Source organism: Sabethes cyaneus, chromosome 3, assembly GCF_943734655.1.
Source record: "Sabethes cyaneus chromosome 3, idSabCyanKW18_F2, whole genome shotgun sequence".
In the NCBI taxonomy this organism is placed as follows: domain Eukaryota; kingdom Metazoa; phylum Arthropoda; class Insecta; order Diptera; family Culicidae; genus Sabethes; species Sabethes cyaneus.
The window spans coordinates 190,149,342-190,174,899 of NC_071355.1; the positions used below are offsets into that span (position 1 = coordinate 190,149,342).

General features: G+C 38.3%; 1 protein-coding gene across 2 annotated transcripts in view; it reads right to left on the minus strand.

Moving 5' to 3' along the window:
* The window catches only part of LOC128741964 (inositol-trisphosphate 3-kinase A), a 39,373-nt gene that overhangs the window by 2,491 nt on the left and 11,324 nt on the right, over positions 1-25,558 (minus strand). The window contains exons 1-3 of one of the 2 annotated variants that reach the window (XM_053838109.1): positions 21,366-21,714; positions 20,936-21,034; positions 904-1,004 (exon numbers count right to left, since the gene is read on the minus strand). In XM_053838109.1, coding sequence (XP_053694084.1) covers positions 904-1,004; positions 20,936-21,034; positions 21,366-21,392 — 227 coding nt within the window. In that variant the 5' untranslated portion in view covers positions 21,393-21,714. Of the gene's footprint in view, positions 1-903; positions 1,005-20,935; positions 21,035-21,365; positions 21,715-25,558 lie in introns of those variants that run through there. The other variant, XM_053838108.1, reaches the window with a different exon arrangement.

Sequence of the window (25,558 nt, forward strand, 5' to 3'; positions counted from 1 at the left end):
AATGCCTCTGATTAAAGAATTGTGAAGAGCATAAATTTGCTTTCAGCTGTTACAATCTGCTTTTTGTTATTTTTCTACTAAGACTGAGAATAAATTTTTTCGTTAATCTAGAAAAGGTAAAAAATCATCTCTTTATGGAAGAACCAGCAGACCATCGAAGTTCGCTAACAATATGGCTTGAAAAGCGTCATTCTCTTTGCAACCGAGTCTGTCAGCATACGTCAGTATACGTGATCGACAGTCTGGTAAAACGTTTGCTGTCTTTTCTGAAATTACATGATTGTTCCGTGCTGTTTTAGCCGAATTTGACATACTGCCCTTGAGCCCAAGGCCTTGCAAGAACCAGAATCGTCCAGTCACACTAAAACTCGGGCCAATCGAGAAATATTAGCCCATTATCAGGCAGAACCTGAAGAAGACCGAAAAGAATTCCAAAGAGCTTTTTTAAGTCGGGCGATCCCGAATAATGAAAAGTCTTATTTTTCGCACAAAGTACCATCCTAGTGACATTGAAAAATAATAAAAACTGCCCGGTATTCTGCGTTCAGCAGTTGTCTATTTCAAATAGACTTTGCCGATTTACAGTGAAGGGAACGATTGCTAAATTAATGTTATGTTACTTTACCCAATAAAGTTTAAAGCAACGGAAGAGGATTTATATTAATTTTTTCCTCAATTTTGTAAATTAAAAGGGACGTAACTTGGGCGTAAGTCAGGCCAAAGCACAAAATAAATCTTCAATCTAAACTTCTTAAACAAAGGCAAGCTTTGAAGGGTTGACTTCAAACCTTTTCGTATAATTTTGTATGCGTCAGATAAATTCAACGGATTCGATTGTTTTGTTCTGCTCAGAGCTGGCTATGAATGGCTTACATTCTAGACAGATGAATCATCTCGGCTTACCTCTTGGGATGTCCGGACAGCTGCAGCCAACCGGATGGAATTGCCGGAGCATTCTGTTGAAGCAAAACGGGACTGGCGGGAGCGCTTAGTTCGAGGGCGTTCTGAAAGCAAACAAAAAACACAAACCAGTTAGTGTCAATGATTTTTAAAATTGACGTGTGCGATGGAATGTGAAGGTACCCTTCTTCGAAACATTGCTGACTTGTGACCTGTGAACGGATGAAAGGTTGACTTCTTACTGATACCGAGGCTGGCTTACGGTGAGTCTGTTTTGGTTGCTCTTTTTGAAATTCTGGCATATCTTGAAGGTGTAATTCGTTTGTTTGGCGTTGATTAGATAATTTTTCTACCTGCGCGCTAAGATGAAGTTATGACGTTTTATGACGGAGATATGGCTCGTAGTTTTATTGTTATACGGTGTTTAGGTAAGGCAAATGTCCGCAATGTTTTACTTCGAGCCAAACTAAGCGCAAATTTGCGTTTATCACCTTGCGAGTAGGTGAAATTCCGGTTCAAGCATGAATAATTTGGCTTCATCACGTCTTCACGTGAAACAGTGACAGGTTAATATATGTACGAAAACTTGCCCATAAATCAAATTTTTCACGGAATGTACCACTTTTACTAAGTTTTCTTCAAAAACATCTTAAAGAACCTTTTCAATTAAGTCGCTGTGTATTCAGCCACGAGGAAAATTATATAACTTCTGATAACGATATTCAAATACCAATGAAAATATATTGTTATTGCTCCCATAACAGTATGATAAACATATTTTGGGTACATAGAAGATTTTACAATCTCTCTAATTTTAGGTTACGTATAAAAAGCACACCAGCAATTTAAAATTTCAATAATATTCTAGTATTATTTTTTAATTTTTAAGCAGAAATGGTCGTGCAATTGCACGCTAAAGTTTTTTTTTTGTGTGCAACCAGCACAAAAAGCAGTTTATTAGCTCTAGCGGGCAAGTGCTAATGCTTTTTTCCTCCAAGAAACTTGCGTTGCACGTTGATCTTGTCTTGAAACGAGGGCATCTTTGACGTACATTGACGTGCTTACCAAATACCCCCCATCAGCATCATCATCATCATCAGCCGTTGTCGGGCTTGCATATGTAGAGCCAAAGTCATTCGCCGCGCGAAAGCGTAGTTTCCCTGTGTATGAGCGAATCGATCGAATTTCATGGACTGTGTAACTACTGATAACGGACCTGTTGAAGTAAACGAAGAACTCGACAGTAAGTCAGTCTGGCTGCTATAAATAGTCGCACGACCTCTGGAAGTTGGTCTCCAATCGCACAGTAACGGCCTTACACAACCGGAGGTTGGAAAACGGAAAAAAGCCAGAGGGCGTGACTGTCCAGCGGTAGCCATTTGGTTCTCAGCCAATCAGTGAAGGTTCGCTGCGAGTCGCTGGATTGACGTCAATCGGCGCAGTGTGTACTTTATTGTCAGCAGCAGCGTTGCAGTAGAAACATTTAGTTTTGTTTCATATTCCAGTTTTAATTAATTTGTAGGTATCTTTTTTACTTGATCAACCGAGTAGGTTTTTTTTCGCCACTACCAGTCATTAAGTAAAGGTACACAGGAAATTACATAAAAGGTTGATAGGTAGTCAGCACGAGCGCCTCCTAGCGTATGGGACTACTATTTCACGCAGTGTCAGATGCATCCAGAGCACATAGTCTTTTCTCTCGGTGTAGATTGCATTCGGTTCACACCCTGTCAATTATGATCGTATCGGATCGCACAGCCTGCCCGTGACGACTAGCTGCCTGTGTGTCCACATAGCGACATGTTAATTAAACGTTTACTCGGTTAGATAAGAACCGACTTTATTAAATCAGCACAGCGCGGTTGGCGTGACCCTTCGAGCTATAGCTGCGCTAGGGCAGCGCATGAAAATCTCCTATTTAACTATTTATCGCATGTTATTAGAGAAATGTTATCAGTTAGAGGCTTTGAAGCCAAAGAATGGTTAGGATAGGTTGTTTATCCCTGTAATCCTTTATCCTGTATCCCTTTAATTCAATATTTTTTCCTACAAATTACGTTTGTGAGATAGTGGATTTCATTTAGGAGTTTAATTCCACATACCCATGAAAATATAGTTAAAGTCTTATACTCCAGCAAAGTTCACTACCTCTAATAGTCAATAACCCGTACTCTAATTGTTCTGCTAAGTGCATTAAGTACTACATGCTAATGGTAATAATCACCTCCAACAACAACTGTTCACCTTAGTGTTATCATTTCTACGCTCTGCTATTGCTGCACGCTTCGTCCTCCTCCGCCGAGAATGGACTAAGGCGCCGTTCCTTGATTATCTGACACGTGTTGTAGTGTGGCACTGCACTAGCGTAGCGGTCGGTGATCAGCGCTAGTAGTAGTAGTAGTCACAACAAAAATGTTACGTCTAATTAACTGCTAATTAAAAACTAATAGTTTAGTAGAACCGTATATAGTGAGTGTAGAGATCACGTTAATTGTCGACCTTGTCGACCCGATCATCGATAATTATCAAAACATAAATTGCTTATTTTTCGGTTGTTTCATGAGTTTATGTTTTGTGAAATTATGATTTGTATTACTGGCCCGTGCTCCGGTCTATTGTTGATACATGAAAATTAACTGATAACGTTGAATCATTGGTGTGCCACACTAATCAAATGTAGCGTCCAATTTAGTTTAGCTGGACAAACTCTGGCTTGTTTCGAGGGGGAATGCCGTACTAATTTGAATGTGCTCTGCTCTAATATAAATAAATTGACCTCTCAGCAACGGTCAGCAACTAACCGACTACCTCTGCCTTTAGGCAGTTGGTAATTATTTGACTAGTGTACGGAAAGGAAACGGTAAAACAGTTGTTAAAAATTTATGAACATTAACCTCTACTGGGACTGAACGTGTGTGCAATATATTTTGGACGGAATGGTGGAATACACCGGGGTTACTTGGAACCAGGCTTCATTCTCGGTTTTTTGCTCAGTAGATGCTCATTTGACTACCGCGCCCCAACTAAACGGAATTCAAAAAGTAGTGTAAAGAGCAATTGTAGAGCTAATTATTATCTACATTATTGTTGAAGAAAGTATAGTTCTATCTTTCGTATTTACGGCACTATAAGGCAGCTACACTGTTGGTAGCAAAAAGAGCGCTCTTGTTGCTACCAACGGCATTGCAACCCTATAGCATCGTAAATACAAAAGATAAAACATTGCTTTCTCCAGCAATATTGTAGACAATTACTTATTATACAAATCCTCCATACACTACTTTTTCATATTTTCCTTGGCTGAGGCGCAGTAATCAAAAGAGCAAAATAGAAGCGAAAAGTGCATGCCAAGCCTGCTAGCACTATAAGAAAGTTGGAAGTAAAGTAGCCGTATATTTTGCCAAACTAGTTTTCAAGTGGCATTTAAGATAACTTAAATGCTTTTTGGCTTGCATTTAAATTGCACTGGTAATGGTTATTGGTTACCTGTGAAAGCTGACCACAGTTTTAATAAGAAAAAATAAATTTTGATTATAGCTGTCAATACTGTTAAGAAAAACTTTATTAAATATTGTATAATAGCCTTCATGTTAGAGCAAAGTATCTTAACAATCAAGAAAAAGTAATTTTGCTCTTGGTTTCACATGAGAAATTGTTGGTTGTTTGCTGTATCTCGGGATCGGAATGGAATACCTCGTGATAATAAGTTATTCTTATGTAAAAAAAATCTGGAAAACATGATGGAGTTGAAATTTTTTAGATTAAATTGTACTCATTAATAGAAAAATGCAAATTTAATTTTCATATCGAAGTATTTGGCGGCACTGCTGCTACAAAATGATGTTTTTGTTTGGATTCCTTGGGCAATTTTCTTTGAAAAAGTGAAAATAGTTTCTTTCTAAACCTAATATTTTCGGAGATGTACACAAAAGAAAATTATAGGGTTTGATAAAAAGTTCTTTTCTTTAAAAAAAGGAGGTCCTACCATTAATCAAGGGGAGGATCAATCGGCACTAAATTTGGGATTTGTATATTCTTACCTGAAATGAACAATGTGACAAAATTTGTTTCAAATCCGTGAAGATCGATTGCATGAGTCTTCTCGAATACTCTCGCGTAGAACCAGTACTTAGAAATCTACTATTCAATTAATGTAATACGCCTGAATTGAGGAAATATACTGCTCATGTTTTACTATTTTTAGTACACATGAAATAAACTCAGCATTGCCAACCTGAAGCCAACGATTCAAGCGAATCACTGGCGTTCATGGTCGTGTTGTTATTCACAATAATTCATTCTCGAAAATAGTGAATAAAATCAAATGTGAATCATTTGTTCATTTTGAACTGCCGACTACGGCAAACGAAATTACAATAAACGTAAACATAATTTTAATAAGTTTTAATTAATTTCTTTCGGCCAGGTTGTGGTTGATTTTAAAAAGCAGTCAGTTTAAAAAAACAGAACTTTGACATCTAAAATATCACTCAAGAGCAAGAAAATTGACTGACAGATTAGTCGAGCAATTGTTCGGCCTTGCAGTTCATGAATGAATTGAATTGTTTTAAAGGATAGAAAACTGGGAAAGATTAACGCTGTCAGCAGTTTAGTAGGCAAGTCCATGGGCTGACAGATAAAAGAATACTACCAGGGGTTAAACTGTAGGCGCTGAAGATGTTTCATATTTCCCTTCAAGCAGGGCTATCAATTTTTTCGGACACTGCGTAGAGTAATTTAGAATGATACTTAATTACTAGATCTTAAATTTGCAATAACTTGAAAACGGCTAGGAATAAGAAAAAAACTTATTTGAGAATTTTTTTTAATATGGTCGTAGAGTTCGATTTTGTTTCAGTTTTCCAAAAAAATGTAACATTTGAAAAATTAATATTTTTTGAAAAAAGCTGTCAAACTTCAGTATAAAAGAGTGTCCATAAATAGCTCTCCACCAGCTTTTAGGGCATTTAAGCTATGTTAAAAAAATTGAAGCAAATTGGGCCGGTTAGTTTTGAAAAATTTTACACTTTACATAATTTTTATCATGATTTTGCAAAGTTTTTTCTTTCGGTGTATTTTTTTTTCTAAAAATACACTGAATTTCTTACAACTTTTCCTTTGACGTCTTTTTGATCAAACAAGTAGTTTTTAAGATATGATTTTCTGGAAAATACTCTTTTATATACTCCTTTTTGGACAATTAGTCTGATAATGATGTTTAGTGGGAAATGAATCCTTACATGCAATCGAACACATTAGCAAAACTTAATGGGAAATTGGCAGTCAGTAACTTTTCGTCAGAAAGCTCGATATCGGAAGCAGTTTCTGGGCCCAAAACAAGGGCTTCTTACCAATTTGAACACAGCGAATATATTTTCATGAACAGAATATTTATTTCCAACAAAACAACTGCTTTTGAAACAAAAACAACTTTTAACAAAAATAGCTTTTTAAGCGGTTGGAACTGGATATGCTCCTTTTAAAAAATGACTGTTTTTTCGGAAAAATCAGATAAATTAGAGGAATAAACATTTTCTTTGTTTGCTGAGTACGTCGAAAGCGCCACTTGTTTTTTACCAAAACATGCGTGGACTACGCATTTAAATTGATTGAATTTTCATGGCTGTGGCGGGATCATCGTTCTCACTGAAACGCAGTTACTTAGCGACTCGTTCACGGTGTTCTTTTACGCTCGGAGTTTGCATAATCATTGTAATAAATCACATGGGGCGGGCACATATGCTTATTTGCGGTCACCTGAACGAATATGGACAAGCTCGAAATTGTCTAATCAAACAGAAACTGTTGATGTTATAAGCTGGAGTCACGCTGACCGTCAACATTCATCGACGGAAGCGTACCGGAACGGAACGTCAGTAATGGTCGCGTGCATTTTCAATGTCCGTATTGATACGAGTACGTGTGACATTCTGTTCCATGATGTGATGTGACATTATAAACGTATATGACCATTACCGACATTCCGTTCCGTTACGTTGCCTGTTGACGATTCTGACCGTAAATGTGATTTCGGCTTACTGATAAAGGAACAAAGTTACGGTAAAAAGCGGCTTAAAGTTTGAGGCATTTAATATCTGGGCGCATTGTTTAATTTACTGCAGCGCTTCTACTGATCATATGTGGAATATTTTGAGAGCATTTTGTTTTGAAATATTTCCCTTTTCAGTGTTAAAAAGTTCGTCACGTTTAACTTTGTTTCAAATAAATATTATTGATGAAATTTTGGGCAGCCACTTCGAAATCCGAGCCGGTTCGGGATGCCCATAATCCCCGGACAAACGTTTTATAAAGCTACTGGTCGAGGCGATGTCCACAGTAAGTTCAAATTTATTTCTACCGGTAAATTCGCAAGAAAGCTTATGTTCTGGCAATGTATCTGCAGCTGCGGATAACTAAGGTTTTCATGACAAATAAGTTTTGGCTTGATTTGGCAAGCTGCCACTATAGCGGAGAAGTACTACAGTGCAATGGTATCGAGACTACGGGGTGGATTTCTTTGAAAAGGACATCAGTCTACCCAATTGCCCTTAATTCCGTTGAATTGAGAAAAGCAAATTCTTGGCTATAATATCCCTGCACATTAGGTGCACCGAAAAGGGTGCAACATACAGCAGTTCCCCGAATAATGCGGTGTGTGGTGGTGTATGCCTACGGCAATTTCTTAGTTGTCCATTAATCAATAAAGTTGATTTTTGGTAAATTGTTAGTATCTGGTATAACCTTATTAACTATCAAAAATCAACTTTATTGATCTATGGAGAGCTGAGCTATCGCGTTGGGCGTACAGCACCACCCATCGCCTTATTCGGGGAATTCCTGTACATTCAAAGTGGAAATTCGGAAAGTGTAAGCGCATTAAATATTGGATGGTTTGGTAATGGGTGTTCCCTGAAGGATTTACGAAGAAGTAGACTAAAGCTTGGTGTTCACAATCCCGAATTCGATCAGCAAAATAATTATCGTTTGCAGTTGATTATTCAATAAGTGTTCCGCATCGGAGCAAAACATAGAGCCACGTTTTTACCAGTTCATACAGGTAGCGTTCCATGTGAGCTTCGAAAGCCTCGAAATTGGAGGGCAGAGCCAATTTCAATGGACAACCTGTGCACAACTAGGCGCAATATATGCACGCGGTGCTGCACAGCCACTAAGGCATTCATCGGAGCAGCAGCGGTTGACGTCATTGCAGACCGTGAAACCCGATTGCATACCGTGAGGCCTTGCCAAAACAATGGTTCACAAAATGGCAAATATATGAAAACGACGTGGCGGATCGAATCTGCGCAAAATAGACCGCATTATTGTTAGAAATAGCGGAGTTTTGTGGTGTGAACGTAAACAAAAAATAAGCTAAATTTAGCCATCACAATTATAATAACATGGATTCAAATAGAATTGATGATTCATGATTTATAATGTGTTTGTCATGTTTGAATTGAAAAGAAATAACTCATAACAAAAATACATTTTTTTGCAAAAAATTAGAGGCAACAATTCGGAAAACGATCTAGTTTTTGAAATTGGTTATCATTGATTTCAACGAAAGGAAAATGGTAAAAACTATAGTCTATAAATACCCTCCATCGATTTTTATTAATATGGAGACTCATGGTTATTTATTATTTACAGATATTGAATTTTGAAAAACTCTTTTAGAAAAGCTCTACCATTCACAGACTACAAGTCTGTAGAAACCAAAAAAGTTATAAGAAATTCTACATTGAACCAAATTCGGTTCCCAGGGGCAAAACTGTTGTTCATCAGTGTAATCAGTTACGTACCACGCCGTCCGTGACGGAATGCTCTCCATAAATTAAGCCTACTTTCTAACTTTAATCGCTTCCTTTCGCTTCCCCTCAGCTTTGCCAGCTTAGTTTCTACTATTGCGTACGGCGCACCACACGGCCGGCAATGACGTCAATCTGAGGTCGTTTTCATTGTACATTTTTACTTGTGTTTCCTTTGCGCAACTGTTAACTGCTCAGCACGCAATGTTCATTTTAGGCTTACTTATGCCGGTAGTTTTGCGTGCTAGAAAGTACCGCGCATGGATGGTGCAACTAAATTTCCATCCGTTAAATCATTCAACCAATTCGTTTCCACGAAAAGCTCTCATCGTTGTGGCTAGGTTAAATAATTGAAAACTTTTAGTTGAACCCTTGGCTGATGATAGAAAAACGTCAATTACTAGGGTATCGGTTAAAAAGGTGGAGGCCACACCCGTTCAAGGTTCTTCGAGCATTTTTTTTCTTTTCAAATAGACTAGCAGCACCTTGATGTCCACCAGCCGACCGTTGCAGGTGAACCGACTTGCTTGACTGGTTCACTGTCCGTCCAGCTAAAACCAAGTTCTCAACGGTTCTCCAGGCGTGTTTATAATAAAAATTGAGTTCTATTGACGTCAAACCCGTGCGAAACTGTCGAGTCGTTAATGCGATTCGTCGTTTCGAGGTCTGCACGACGAGCAGCTGCGGACACCGGGCTTGGCTTGGTATGTTCAAAATAATAGTATTTTCCAATCACAGGTGTTTGACGAAGTTTTTTTTATTGATCCAATTTTGTTCTGTTTCTTTTTTTCAATTTGCTCAAAGTTAATTAGCGTTCGGAATCAAACATCAAATTACTGCGAAGTTGCACCTGCTAATAGAATAAAAATGTGTGCACTCATTACAAATCAAGGGGTTCGTTCGAATACAGCTTTAGCGATAATGTTTAATTAACACATATTTTATTTCTATTAGTAAAGTACCTACTCGTTACAGTAGTGAACGAACTTTAAAACTGTTTTCATTAGAATAACCGCCATCACCAGGCAGACAGGCAGGCAGGCAGGCAGGCGAGGCCTGGTAGGTTGGAAACTCATGGAAGTAGGCTGGTGAATGAACCATAAATTGGATCACTGACGTCAATGCGTTTCCTCTGCTGTGCTGAGATCGCGTCGTCCCAAATGGGAGGAGTTTGCACCGCATCGGTAGGCTGTATGCCACCAATCAGGAGCCACACAAGATCCGATTGCTTTACTGATACAGGAAGCTTACTGAAAGGTTGGGAATAGCGCGTTGCTTTGCTGCTCAACTTGTAATACCGATTCATCTGTCAGATATACATACGTTAAGTGCATTGAAATTGTTGTGCTTTGTTGCGAATCGAGAGCCTAGTCTCGCGATAGGTTGAAAGGGTTTAATTTGCATAGCTTTTTATTTGAATATGGATCATGACGCAGGACCGCAGGGGGAACTAAAAATAGATTTGCAAGTGCGATTACTCCTGCCATTAACATCGTGGCTATCATCTAGGAATGTTCTGGACGCAGGGTGAACTCGTCGTGACTTGTTGTTTGCAGCGGCGCGCCGCAGTATTGATTTCAAATTGAAAGCTTGTTGTCACCTAATATTAGAAGTGTAATATAATTTATTGAAAAACCACAAACCGACGCTAATTTCGTTCACTATGACGTATGTTAATATTATTTGACGTGATTTGAAACTAAGAATAGAGCAATAATTTCTTAGTTTGATACTGAGAAGTCAGAGCACGAGTACCACATCACTCGAGTATTTTGAAATGATTGTCATAACAGCTGTAATCTCAAAACCTAAATAATTCACGAGTAGAAAACGTAGGTAAGATGACTTTGAATTTGCCAGCCTATGGGCGCCGTTGTTTTAAAACACTACCATAAAGTGTTTGAATTTAAAGGTTTTCTCGGCATCTTTTGATGTTATTTAAACGAAAAAATAGTTAATGCCCTTTAAAGTGATTTTTTTAAACAAATTTAACTGTGGAATTTGATTCGTCACACGCCCTGGGTGTGCTTATATTTACCTGCCCGATGTTCGGGAATTTGACAAAAAAACGCAACCACATGCCTTTTACCTAAGCAGAAATCATCGAAAGTGCGGGCTGGAATGTGACGCAAACTTTCACTGAAAATTACGTCAAACAACAGTTTTGTCCGGTATGCAAATGGCGTAGTCAACCGGCAGAGGACGTCGAACATTCATACTATTGACCTCAAAAGAAGCTTTCGTGTTTCGATGCCGCTGCTGTACAGCATCACACCGACGAGCATGACGTCTTGTGGCGAAGCTCTGATCAGATCATTGAATATAAGTATCTTCCACACGGAGTGAGGTTAACGTCACTGCCGCAAACAAACCAGCGGAATTTGGATTATGAATACGAAATTTAACTTTTCGGTTTTGTGTGTTGTGCTTGTTAGCCAGTAGGATCGCGCAGGTAAGGAAGGTTGTTCAACCTGTTTTGTGAAGCTAACCGCTCGTCCATATTGGTGAAGGTGTTTTGAAGCTGAATACGATTTCACTTGCGCTAAAGTTTTCTGCTATTTCAGCAAGCAATGCAGCAATGTCAGGTAGCAAACCAAAGATCCGTATCGCCGGTTTTGTCATTGTTGCTGAAGTCGCAGTTTAATGTTGCCGCCAACTGAGATGGCTTTGTAACCACGGTGAGCACAATGAAATGAACACATCATTATACGACGACAATCGACAATATCTAATGGGATCTCGTTGGCCATACTTGCTGTACAATCACTGGCCATTAAGCTCTACATAATGGGCGTCTCATGTGCGTCACTGTTATTTTCTGAACGAGGGTTGGCGTGCCTTCAGCGGTAATGCTGATGAAAAGGACGTATACTTACTGTGACAAACGCGGGAGATTGAAAACGCTTCCGAAATGGTCGGTTGATTATAGTTTTTAGTACGAGCACAATTATTGAATGGTACGAGTTGGATCTATCTCGTCCCATTTAGCAGTATACAACGCAAATGTTATACATTTTGCAGGTATGGTACTTACGTAAAAATATGTTTTGAGTCCGAAAAAATTCCTCGACAAGATCGGAAATTAAATCAGATGTCATTACTGTGAGAGCTAGTCGGCCGACGTCGCTTACCACAGACCACGGGTACCTCTGCTCTAATACAAATTTGTTGATAATTGGAAAAAATTAAAATTAAAATGATCTTCATTCGAATCAACTCTCATACATATGTTTTTATTGTTTTCACAGACCCATTAAAGTGGAAGAAAACTAAAAATTTCAAACAAATCAAGCGAGTAATAAAAGTACGATTTTTCTTTTGGCACATCAATGTTATCGATATGTAACCATTATCGATATTACGACAAATATCATTAACCTTCATTTATGTAATACCAAACAGTTTTGTTTACAAAGAAATCATGTGGACGTTTTTCAAAAGAAAACTTTGGAAACGAAAATTGTTAGCAAAACAATGTGACTAGCTAGGTATTTCTAATTAGTTTTAACGAATGGTTTCAAACTTCTAGAGATGCGCTCCCTCCTCAAAGCTCTCATGCTTTTTAAGGGACACAAGTTAGACGTCCTAGCGCTACAGGAGACGTGCTCAATCTCAATCAATTGCTCAATTACAGACAAACAGACGTAATACTTACTCTCCCATTCGTTGCATGCTGTAACAATCAGTTCAAATTTATTTTTGGTTGGGAATGTCTCCGTATTCGTCAAAGTGGCGCTTTTTAGCGAAAGGAGGGAAATGCCTTGTAAAAATATTTGCTTGATCGAAGGATACTCCTGTTGTAAGTTAATATTCGGGAATGTTGATCATAGATGGTGCTAGTGTTTAGGCAAAATGTGCGTGACGATAATTTTTGTGTATTTTTCTTCCAAGAATTATGTCTGTTTGTCTGTAGCTCAATGGTACATACGTTTAGAGATATACAAACCATCTACCAGAGCTGCAACAACACACACGAGCTGGGTACAGTTTTCATAGCGATGGGCAGGATGCGGAAACGGGTGTTTGGGTGGTGGCCAATCAAGCCTTGAATGTGCAGATGGAGAATTAAGCTCTAGTTTCTTAACATATTTAAGCAACATTAACGCGCGCAGCCCTCGCCTCACAAGTACCGAGGTGTCGTCGTCCTCGTCATCCTCGCCGTCGAGAATACACCGCTGTGCAAAATATGACGTCAAGATCGTTATCGGAGATTTCATTGCTCAGGTATCGAGGAGGAATACAAACCGGTGATTGAAGGTTTCAGCATACACCCGCTGACCAACGAAATGGACCTAAGATTTATCGACTTTGCTACCTCCAAGAGCATGGTCGTACGTAGTATTGACGTCAGATGCTATCGAATCACTAACGTTGACTCGGACCACAACTTAGCAATGGTTAGGATGCGCCGAAAACTCTCCGTTGTGTACAACATTCGGTACCGACGCCAGCCTCGGTTAAATCTCGCACAATTGGAACAGCCAGACGTCATCGTAGACTACGCGTATAACCTCGAAGCTGCGCTGCCGGAAGAAGATGAGCAGAAAGAAACTGCCCTCGTAGAATGGTGGAACACCATCAAAACATCCATCAGTAGGGTAGCGGAGAGCACCATCGAGTACGTGGTACGGATTTAGCGGAATAACTGGTTTGAAGACGAATGTAGGAGGGTGATGGATGAGCAGAATACTGCGCGGGCAGCCGAGATGTGCAGTGCCACTCCTCAGAACGTGGAAAAAACACAAACAGAAGAAGATACAGCGCATCCAAATCTTCTGGGAGAATAACCACTGCATGCAAGAGCAGAAGTTCCTCGGAGCCGGTGCAACTACATCGTTCTTAGGAAACGTGAAAGTTCTACCAGAAACTGAAAGCATCTTGCAAAAACTTTGTAACACGAGGCAAAATATGTTGGGAATAAGAATAGCAGTATTTTGACGGACCATCGTGAGGTGACCGCTGCTTGCACTTCGATGAACATCGGAATGGCGCCCAGGCAAAGAACCATGGTGGCGGGAACTGTAATTTGGGACGGAAATGTGGTGTCAGTCCCAATGATTGACGAAGTTATCTTGTAGCTAAAGATGACATCGAGGCGAAGCTCATTAAAATGGGACCACTTGTCTGCAAAAGCTAATTGTTAAAATTTGGGATATAGAACAGTCGAATCGAGTGGTAAGATGAGGTTATCTACCCGATCTCAAGAAGGATGACAAGTTGGATTGCGAGAACTATCGAGCGATCATCGATCACCTTTCTCAATGGCGCCTTCAAAATGCTGTCTCAAATCATTTTCCGCTGACTCACTGACTGCGAAGAGATTCAACAACAACGGTCAACAACAGATCAAATATTTACACCGCGACAGATTCTCCACAAAAACCGTGAATACAGAATTTCCATGCACCATTTGTTCATTGGTTTCAAAGCTGCATATGATACCATCGCACAGTGGGGCGACTCCATACAAATGCTGGCCAAGCAAAAAAATCTCTTTAAATCAAGGATAATATGTGGTTCTTAAGTAATTTTGGGGTGCTGAGCCCGAATTTCAGGTTTATTTTGCATTAGAACGTATATTTTTTGTGTTGGGGAGAATTTTCAACTATTTTTCAAGTATTTTTTCAATATAATGACGTATAAGAAATGAGGGTCATTTGGAAAACTACTCCAGATGGATTTTTACAGGATAAAACATTATATAAAACAATACAAAGCAAGTATGAGCTTTAATAATCAACACAAAAATCCATATAAGTTAATATTAAAATTAAATCAAAAATCAAAACTTTTCCCCTTATTCGTTTTCTTAATCTTCTTAATCTTCTTTATCTCCATCTTCTTTTTCTTCTTCTTCTTCTTCTTCTTCTTCTGCAGAATAACTCGTTTCACGTTTCGTCTTCAATAGCAATATAGCGTACTCAGAAAGATTTTTCTAATTACATTTTTCCGTTTCGAAGAAGCTATAAGCTTTATCCAGAGAAATAACAAGACGAATACTTCTATCACGATTTGTATTTTCACACTCATTTTTGCATGTAAAATATTGTCTTGCATTTTTATCACTATTTTTAGCATAAGGTAACCTTATTTTCGTGAGGGTCAATACCGGTGTAGTGGCTAGCATTCACGCCTCTCCCACCGAGGACCGTGGTTCAATTCCCAACCCCGCAGAAGTCACGAATGACCCGAGTTGTTAAAGTGACTGTAATTAAACAAAAAAAAACTTATTTTTGTGCTTCTTCTGTCATTCGTCCTATCAGCAATATAGTTGTCTAGATTCATTTATGACCGCGTATTCAAATTCTTTGCATTGCAGTGGACGTATTATATGACGACTATACCCTGACATAAAGGTTTTTGGTATACAAACAATAAGTTTCGATTTTTTCTGAAATAATGTGTTCAAGAACTTGCTATAAGAAAATTTCTCAACCTTTTAGTTAATTTCATATCTATACCCGTGATTTCAGAACTAATACCAGGATTGGCATAAGATCTTCGAGCTGTATTTCCGTCATTACTAACGCTGTATCCTCCAGATTTCCTCCAACCTCTAAAATCTAGTCAATATGCAATATGGATCATACATTCGAAGCAGCTTATCCAACCAGGTATAGGAGATATCCCATAATTAAGATATCCTACGTTTACTTTGGGTGTTTGCATTTTGTCTATATTGTTGAATTCTGATATAGTAGCCTTACAAGCGTAATATCTGTGCTCTGCGCTACTCTGCGCTAAATGAGACTATATCCATTTGAAAGCTCATATTTTACGCTAACTTTTACCGGTAGTGTCAATAGTGGCGAACCTTGGCTTCAAAACTTTTATGCGTGTTTTACGCGAAAATATGGCACTTTTTTAATGAAAATTAAAATTGTGGCATACTATAATAAAAATAATGCATACTCAATTAATGGGCTTTATTCAGCACTATTTTTTAAAGAACTTTTCCTTAGACGCCGTTGAAATCCGAGCTACCATTAGACCTCTAGCATGTTTTGAAGGATTGGGCTATTTTTCAAAAAAACGCTAAAACATGCTGAGATAGCATACTTTCAAGTTTCATAGAAAATTCAAATTTTGTCATATTGATCTAAAATTTTGGATTTGAACACTTCAATAGTATAGAATCACAGGAAAAATACAACGGAGAGTCGAAATGAACTTTCATTTTTTGGCTCCTGGCCAGCGATTCCCCACTGTGCATCGACCGAAACGAGATATGAAAAATCATGGACGAGAACGGCTTCTCTAGAAAGCTGATCAAATTGATTCAATCTACGATGAATGGTTACAATGCTGTGCTCGGATTACGGGTGGATTGTCAAGTTCATTGGAATCACACAGGAAGCTTTGCCAAGGTGATGGTCTCTCATGCCTGCTGTGCTTCATAGCACTACAAAGTGTTATGAACCGAGTGGATATCAACACGCGGGCACGATCTGCAAAAAATCTAGTCAATTCGTCTACTTTGCGGATGACATAGATATTATTATCAGAATATCTGTTACGGTGATTGAACAGTACGCCAGACTAAAGCGAGAAGCAGAATTTGTAGACGAATTTGTCTATCTTAGTTAACAATGGGGGTAACGGTGAAAAATGACACCAGCCGTGAGACTAAGCCCCTCTACAAAGTGTGCCTTGTATAAGATGCTTATTAGACCGGTTGTTCGCTAGCTATGAGCATGAAATATGAACAATGCTCGAGGAGGTCCTGCGAGTACTCGGAGTTTTCGCAAGACAAGTGCCAAGAACGATCTTCGGTGACGTACAGGAGAACGCTATGGAGCCGAAAGTTAAGTATAGAAAAGAGGGCTAAAGCTGGACGGATGGGCAGGGCATGTTGTTAGAATGAAGAAATGGTCTAGAATGGTTCAAATTCGGTTTGCTTTAAGTTCGGTGGGAACAAGACGACCAGGGGCGCAGCAAGCAAGATGGTTTGACCAGGTGGAGCGAGATCTGGCGGAGAGTACACGGTGTCCAAGGGGTTGGAGTCCGGTAGCCCACAGCCGAGTGAATTGGAAAAGTTTTGTTCATTAGTCTATGTCTTAGGACGGCAAGCCAGTTAAGTATGTATTTTCGTAAAGTTTCCTTGAGCGTTTCTCTACTTCGCGGTGCGACCAGTGCATAGAAACTTCTCAAAACATGCCGCCTTTTTTGGTTTCTGGACATAAGAATCCAAAACCCCTGTTACTTTTTCTGTGTCTCTTGATTACAGCATTGGGTTGGCACAGCCACTACTTTAGAATGAGTTTTGGGATTAACTGCCTTTGCAACTTCCGAGTTCCTTGTAGATGGTCAGACGTACTCCAAATTGTTTCAGGATATCACACAAAACAATAGTTGAGCAATAGTTCAGCCAACTTTTTCCGGAGATCCCAGCTATGATGTAAACAAATAAACTTATCTTGACGACTAATGTCTGCTGTGATTCTATACTCTTTACGCAATTCAGTGGCCATATTTCTAATCAAAGATGTTACATAACATATTAATTATTAATTAACTATGTGTAAAAGAATTTAATTGATAAACTTTAAGCGTTGCTTAAGAAAATAGAACAAATACAACTCTTCCTTCAAGTAAAACAAAAATTGTAGATAACTGAAGTTAAAAACGTGAGAATTAAGTAAAATTTGTCTTATTCTTATTCTTATTCTTATTAATACTATCACAGCCACTATAAAGGATTCCTGGAAATAGTTAAAATATTTCTTATCTTAGAAATATTTCAAACTATTTTCTTGTCAGTTTTGACATTTGTAAAATAGCCTAGATATATCACAAAAGTCAAATCGGCCAGGCCAACTGTGAAGCATTGCCGCAAAGACGATTCTGTGAAATGAATTTTGTGTGAATAATTTATTCATACATAAATACATTTCTGAATCAACAGGGGAGGAAGAAACGGGGACGTCTCGTACCAACCGTTTCTGTTCAATTGTTAATGATTAGTTTTCATGTTCGTTGGGAGTATTCTGCTAGTAAAGGTTAAATAATACTCCGGACCCTCGGGGATGAACTTATGGCACTTCGACCATAAGCCAGGCTGCAATAGGCCAAGGTTATAGCGCCTTATTTCGCTCTCTGAAAATAGATAAGACGCACCAGCTACCGAAGTGTAGAGAGAAGAGAATAAGAAATAAAAATAGCAAAATAATTTTTCAACTAACCAGCGTAAACGAAGAAATGAAAAGAGAGCATTCATAGTCAAGCTTAATCAATAAATTATACATATAACTGATTATTAATACGCCTACGTTATAATTTAATAATTATTCCAAATAGGTTCAAAACCAAATTAGCGAAAGAAAAAAAAATAAAATAAATAAATTTAACACCATTGAAAATTGGTAAGTCAGATTAAAAAATTGTAAAGTTCGCTATTCTGCATTCAGCATAGAGAAAATCATAGTAATGATAAATAATTAAAATACGAAACGACCTCACCGGCATGTATTTGCAAAATGTCCTCTTGCCCGTTCCATCAGCACAGTGAGGTACGTGAATGTGCTGCCATCCCGCTGTCAGGTTGGAAGGAACACGAGGTATATAACAGGGAAAAATCTTCGACTTCGTGGTTGTCGGCGTTCGTCGTTGCCAGGAGCTCGGGTTCGGCAGAGTTTGATTTTCCTTCAAGGTCAACCCCAAAACTAACTGAACAGCAAGCACCGAATCAGCACGACCATTACAAAGATCTTCTCTTCATTCACTAAACTTAGAACCAAACACAACTTAGAACAGCACATAATTTTGTACGCGAAAAATGCACAAATTATCACTTGCATATTAGTTTGAATAAAAAAACGAAATTCTAAGACTTCAACTCGTGAGAATTAGGTAAAATTTGTCCGAAAAAAAACTAGAAGTGATGCATATAGAAAAATTTTAGGTAGGGTATGCTGCTGCTTCGTCGTGATTGCCTATTCCCGTCCTATCCAATACAAATTATTAAAAATATCAGCATTTTTATGACACACAATGTAAAACTAGTTATTCCCTAATATTTTAGTTTGTTGTCTATCATACGCAATCAATCAAAGTGAGCTGAGATCTATTTAAATGCTTTTTATCATTGAAAAAGTCCTGCCAGCCAAATTTCTTACGTTTTCGTGCGACGAAGAAGAAAATGTCGACTAATCGTTTTAATTTCATTATCGTTATTCTACAGCCAGGAAAACTTGTCTGACCTGCAGAAATTTTGCAGAATAACATTTGTCATGCCGTCCTACACAAATACATGCATGTTAGCTTCGTAAACATTGTTGTGATTTTTAGTTCGGACGATGAAAAATTTTGATGGACGGATTTTAAAACGGTACGACGAATTCAAGAAATAAAGTCAGTTGCGTAATTTCAATAATATGCTTTAATAATCGCTTTTCAGTGATTTCAAAGTTCACGGATCGGAAGGTAAGTGTATTTTAGTCAAATCAGCACAAGAACTTTTGGAGTATTCATTAAATCCATCCAACAAATGATGAAAATTAGAATGGCTTTACTTACTACGACGGGAATTAGAAATAAACCCTAATAGGTAACAAAGAAACCTAATTGATGAAAGACTAAACGCTTTTAAACGCTTAACGCTTTAAAACGTTGGCAACATAATAATTCATCAACCACTTTTTGACATATACTGAACAATAAATTTTTTAAAACGAAAAATACAATAGTCAACTAAATTAATTTAATTACCGGTGTTGTATGAGCGCAAATTCATTTTAATATCCCGTAGAACGTATTCCTTTTCCGCTATGGCAAAATTTTAGATTTCTATCCACGTTCTATGCAGATTAAAGTGCAGTAAATCGGCGAAAAAAAAGTTTATGACCGGACTGAAATTGATTGATTCGTTCGTGATCGACAAGTATGGCTTAGCTAAAATAGCGATTGGAACCATGCTGCCATTGCACAGAAACTTATACATAAGCCAATGTCCGCGGATGCTTTATGATTCCTATCTAATGCTATATATTTCATCGGGTAAGAAACCCGTAAGATATATTCAAGTGTGATTGAGCACTTTCAGTGATTGATAAATTGAGTTGCGGTTTTTCCTAGATACGAAGTTTTCGTCATCACTCGAGAGTATACATATGACATAGTTCATTGTACCGATACCATCGTGGTAGTCCCTATGCATGCACGCGAGCAACCAGCAATGGTAATCGATCTTGCTCGTTGCGAATAATTCTCGGAAGTTCCGGCAAGCGTCGTGTGCGGCATTGGACTGCCGTCGCTGTTGCTGCCGTCGCCGCCACCGCACGCCCACCATCCGCAGGGGGGTGTTACATTATTATAACCGATCTGGCACACAAAAATGTAGGCAACGCATTGGTGTTGAGTGAGTGGCGTTTGTAGAGTACGTATTGTACCCCGATAAATACGGACAGAGACACCGATAAATAAGCCGCCGTATAGCATTCGCACTGCCGACTCTTGCTCGACTGTTGCGCATTTTATTGCAACGGGTAAACCTGAGGCGGCTTCTGCAAAACAATAAATTGCAAAATGTCAGCACATGAATTTTAATTCCTCAGCCTTGATTTGTCGGCATGCCTGTGGGTTGCTCGTATAGATCAGCGGTTAACAAGGCAAAGCATTTTTTACGTTGTTCTGTAGTACCTTCCATCATTCCGCAGTAGTACCGGATAATCGATAACTCAATTGTATCTGTTAGGGTGACTGCTTGGTCAAATTTTGATTTCAGTTGAGTTCCAAAATTTTATTTTTGTTTCTCGTGACCTTTTTGATATCTCGTGAAGACCAATTTAAAATAGATGCAACAAACTTAGTCACATAATTATCCTGCACAAGTTATACAAACTCGTCCAAAATTTTACTGACTCACCCACAACGTGAGCAGTCTCCAAATTTAAAAAGTATGCACTAATTCCGTTGATAGAAAATAACTTCCAGGATCGATCCAAATTAAACTCTCCGTGATCTCTCATATAAGATTAATAATCGTGATGAAAAGTTGATTTCCTGCGTTTGATCTAAATGGCATAATGATTCCCCCGCCGCTCGTACTATACCACCTCCTTAAATTGGATTTGGTGGTTTGGCGAAATAAAAAAAAACCTTTCGACAGCCGCTGAATAATTAATCATGTTTCGATCGGTATCTGATTGCCGGTTTCAAAGGACCACGGGCGGACCAATTAGCGTACAATACAATATACAACTGTTCATACACGTATATTTAATACTTACGATTGCGAAAAAACTAAGCAACGATTTGCTGTTGCTGTTCGCCACTTTCTGGTCCACGGATAGATACTCGGCAGCCGCTCTGTCCGCACCGTCGATGTTCTGAAATACAGCGGAAAACAAGAAATGAATTAAAAAAAACTACCTTTAAAGACAGCCACTCATGAATTAAGCACGTTGCTATAGTTCTTCCTGTGCCAGGCCAGCTGGCGGCATAATGAAGAGTAGCGCACAAATAAGGAAATATGTTCTGATACAGGCTCTGCTCTGGCTGTCAGATCGGCGGTACTTGACCGCCACCGCCGCGCCGGTCTCAAACAGGCTTTTCGTTATGTGCGTACAAAGGCAGCAAGCAGCAAAACCATCCTCGGCAATAGACGTAGACGCTAACCTCGTTTGGGTTTTGTTTCCCTGTACAGAACAGTGAACTCACCGTCTTCAAGCAGGATGACAAGCCCATAATTTTGACCAGAACACGCGACGCCACGTTTCGGCTTTTATTTGACCGATTAGATAAGAACACTTTGTTATTTCTCAATTATGTTACAAAGGTTGTGTATGCACGCTTTTCGATTTCTAGCCCAGACGGTCTGACGTTACTCGAAAGAATGTTCGTGTTTGCACATACTAATGTCCCAAGCAGTAGGAGGTGACAGAACTCGAGTCGTTTTAATAATCACAACCTATCACAACTAGCACGGAAGGTTCCTCTAGGACACTGTGAACCAATGTTCGGTAGGCAGCTTATAGCTGAGAGCACAATCTTACGGTGCTGTTTTTGCTCAAACCGGGAATTCTAGTTTACTGGATGGCCTATCACTTTTCCCTCGGGTTATAAACGTAAAATACATACATCTGCCACAGTGCAAGCGTTCGGAAGTGTATCGAAGAAAGATGTCCCACAAGGCTTTACGTTTCGATTCGATAGGATCACGCATGTGTAGGTATTAGCGCGACCATGCCCGTAGCTGCAGACTGTAGGACGTGGTTACTTCGGTCATGCTTTAAAATAAATTCAACTATAGTCCTATAATTTTAAATTCACCGATCGTTGTTTTTTATACTGTGGCATACATAATTTGCATCTTTTAATTAAAAATTTTCGTGATAACATTTTTTGTTGTTCCTAAGTTATGGCTAAAACCCTCGGTTTTCCTAAATATTTATCTAATTATAAAATTCATATCTAATGAACCGTACAACGTAGGATCAAACAGCTATAGAAGCAGTCCGTCTCCTACTCCCCTCCAGAAAAAGAAGTAAATAAAAGAAAAGTGAGACAGAAGCAGCAAAAACAAAAAAGAGCGCCAAGGAAAACGTGTCAAAAACTGAACAAACGAGTTCGAAAAAGAGCCAAAACCCGTGAGAGAGAGAGAAAGGAATTAAAAACTGACATGAAAAGAAAAAACAAAAGAAAACCCGATACAGGAATGGAGTAAAACAGAAGAATAAGAAGTGGAAAAGAAGAAAATAAGAGAAAAAAAGAGATGAAAAACGAAGAAATTTTACAGAAAAAGATAAAGGTCGGAAGATAAAAGAAGAAAAATTAGAAAAAGATGAAAAGACCATTAAGAAAATGAAAATGAACGGAAAAAATGGACGTAAAAAATGGAGCAACACAGAGAAAAATGGAATAGAAAGGGAGGAAAAGACAGGAAAAAATACGTGAGCCAAAAACGGAGAAACGAAAACAGAAAAAGAGGAAAAAGGGACAGAAAAAATATGAAAACGGAAAACATAAGAGATATAACGGGACAGAAAAACTGAACGTTACTGAAAGGGATGAAATGCAAGACATATTAACAGGAAGAACGGAACGGATGAAAACTAAAAACGGAATAGAACAGGAGTTAAAAAGCGAAAAATAAAACAAAAAAGACAAATAACGAGACAGAAAAAGAGGTAAAATTGAAATAAAACACGAAAACGGATGAGAAGAATTAGGACTCAGAAAAAAGGGTGAAATGAGACAGGAAAAGAAGAGAAAAGGGACGGAGAAAGAGAACGCATCGTGTAGAATAAAAGAAAAGCTCGAGAGATAAAAGGAAAAATGAGGCAAACACAGGAATAAAGAACAGAAAAGAAAAGAAACCAAAAGGAAAAAGAACTCCGATAGAGAAAACGTGGAAAACGGAATGGATAAAGATGGTACAATAAACGGGAAAATGGGATAGAAAAATAGAAGGAAAACAGGAAAAACAGACTAAAAAAAGAAAAAAGTCAAAGCACGAGAAGGAAAGGAGATAAAAAGGATGAATATGGGAAACAGAAAGAGGGAAAAAAGAAGAGAAAAGACCGAAAACGGAAAAGAAAATAGCAAAAAACAAGACTAAAAATAAGAAAAAATGAGACAGGACACGAAGAAAAACACAACGATCAAACAAGAAACACGAAACAGAAAAAGGAAAACGAGCGAAAAACAGGAAAACTGGCAGAAAACGGAGCAAAAACCTGGAAATTGGTACAGAAAAAGAAAAAAAAATGGAATGAAAAGTGAAAAAACAAGTAAAAATAAGAGAGAAAAAAGGAACGGAGAGGTAAAACGTGTGGGAGAATAAGACAAAATGTCAATTCTAATTTCAAGTAAAACTACGTGTCTAATTTTGTATCCATGAAGGTCCAAATTCAATTTCAATTTAATGTCCAATTTCAAGTACAATTTGAATTCCAATTTCAAATCTAATTCTGAATGTATTTCCAAGGCTAATCTCGAGTCAATTTAAAATCAATTTAGGGTAGATGCACCAGTTATAGTGGGTGTACCAGTAGTAGTGGAAATTCGAAACATTTCAAAATTTTGATGGATTTTAGAATAATTTCGAGATACAAATAAATACAAATTTTTTCTATTGTAAAATATATATTTGTTACAGTTTTATCTAAGGTGCACAGTTAAAATTTAGGATTTTGGTGCAGAAATTACAAATCCAATAAGAAATTAAGCTTAAGAAATTCGTTACAAACCATAGCGTTTTAATAAGCCTACGCTGTTATTACCTGCTGCTATGGTCACTGTGAGTATTTTAAAGCACGACGGTAAACAAGATACCACTATTGTAGGAAACTATTCCACTATTCGAGGAACATTACCACTACTGAAGGAGCATAGATTATTGTCAGGATATTTTAAATATGTTAATCAACAGAATTATAATTATAATTTTGGTATGAGTTTAAAGTAAACATTATGGCGCACCATTTTATCACATAGCTCATTTGGAAACTGAACTTGAGCATCTAAATTGTCTTTAAATACAATCCTCCGACGTAATCCCACGATTACTGAAGCGTCTACCCTATGTCCAATTTCAGGTCTAATTGTAATTCCAATTTTAAGCTCGATATCAACCTTAATTTCAGATCCTATTTCATCTGTTTCAGCAACCTAGAAAAACTATCGGTTGGAAGCAATGTTGCGAATCGAGCGAGAAGTTAACCAAGCCTACTCACACGCGAAAGAGTAGGAGAAACATAGCATTCAACGCTTAAGACCCAAACAGAATGCTGCGTCAGCGTCAATTTGACTGTAAACCCGTGGGAAAACTGTCAGAATAACGCTGACGGATACGTTGACGCAGAATTCTGTTTGGACCTTTACGCCGCCCACGCAGACGTAAAAGAAATAGCCACCGGTGCTGTGTGCAGAAATTTTGTTACCCACTCACTCGCGCACGCACATCCTCACATCGTCTTCCTGCATAGCTTATTCCCGAGGCAAAAAACTCGTGGGGAATCAACTGCCCGTGAGGCTGGTGGCGCACTGTGATACAGATTATGCATAACGTTTTCTTCGTCTTTATCTTCGCCCTCGATTCCACTCACGGACGGGAGCGCGAGCCCTTGCGTGTAATCGGCATCAGCAGATTGGGCTGCAACGACGAACGTCGAGCGACAACTGTAGCTGTTAGCTAAACACATACTCGCAAAAACTCGTTGCAGTGCATGAAGAAATAAGAGTGGGAATTTTAAAGTAATGCTTATGCCGGCGTGTTCGTTAGAATGAGTACGCGTGTGTGAAAAAATTAGACCACACGAGTGTGGGCTTCGCAACACTGGTTGGAAGATTCTTTTTCACATTTTTTTACGCTGGCAGAAAACTCTAAAGAAGAATAATGAAATAGAGTAAAGAAAGTCATGTTCTAAAACCTAAAAAATATTTGAATTTCCTTTTTTCGCTAATTTATTATCTTTTAGGGATAAAAAATTCACGACCAGAAAACTTTTTCTAGACATTTATTTACTTCAAATATTCGTAACTCAGGTACCAAGCATCGGAGAGTAAATTATCTTAGCTATTCAGCAAGTAAAAAGTTTTTCTCAAAATTTCATGAAATTCTGTGACCTTTCGAATTATTGTGTATGATAATTTTAAGCAATGCTCTATTCTTAATAGAAACAGTAAGTAAATTGTCAAACTTCGATTATAGTGAATGAGCATCAACTTAATTTTTTTTTATAGTTGGTTCAAACAGATATTGATATGCCTAAGTCCACTTCAAAAATTTAACTTGCAATACTTAAAATAATACAAATTGAATCGAATAAATAAAACATCATCCATCATTCAAAACATCATCAAAATTATTCAAACCTCACGATTTGAAAGTCCCCGAAATCATGACCAAA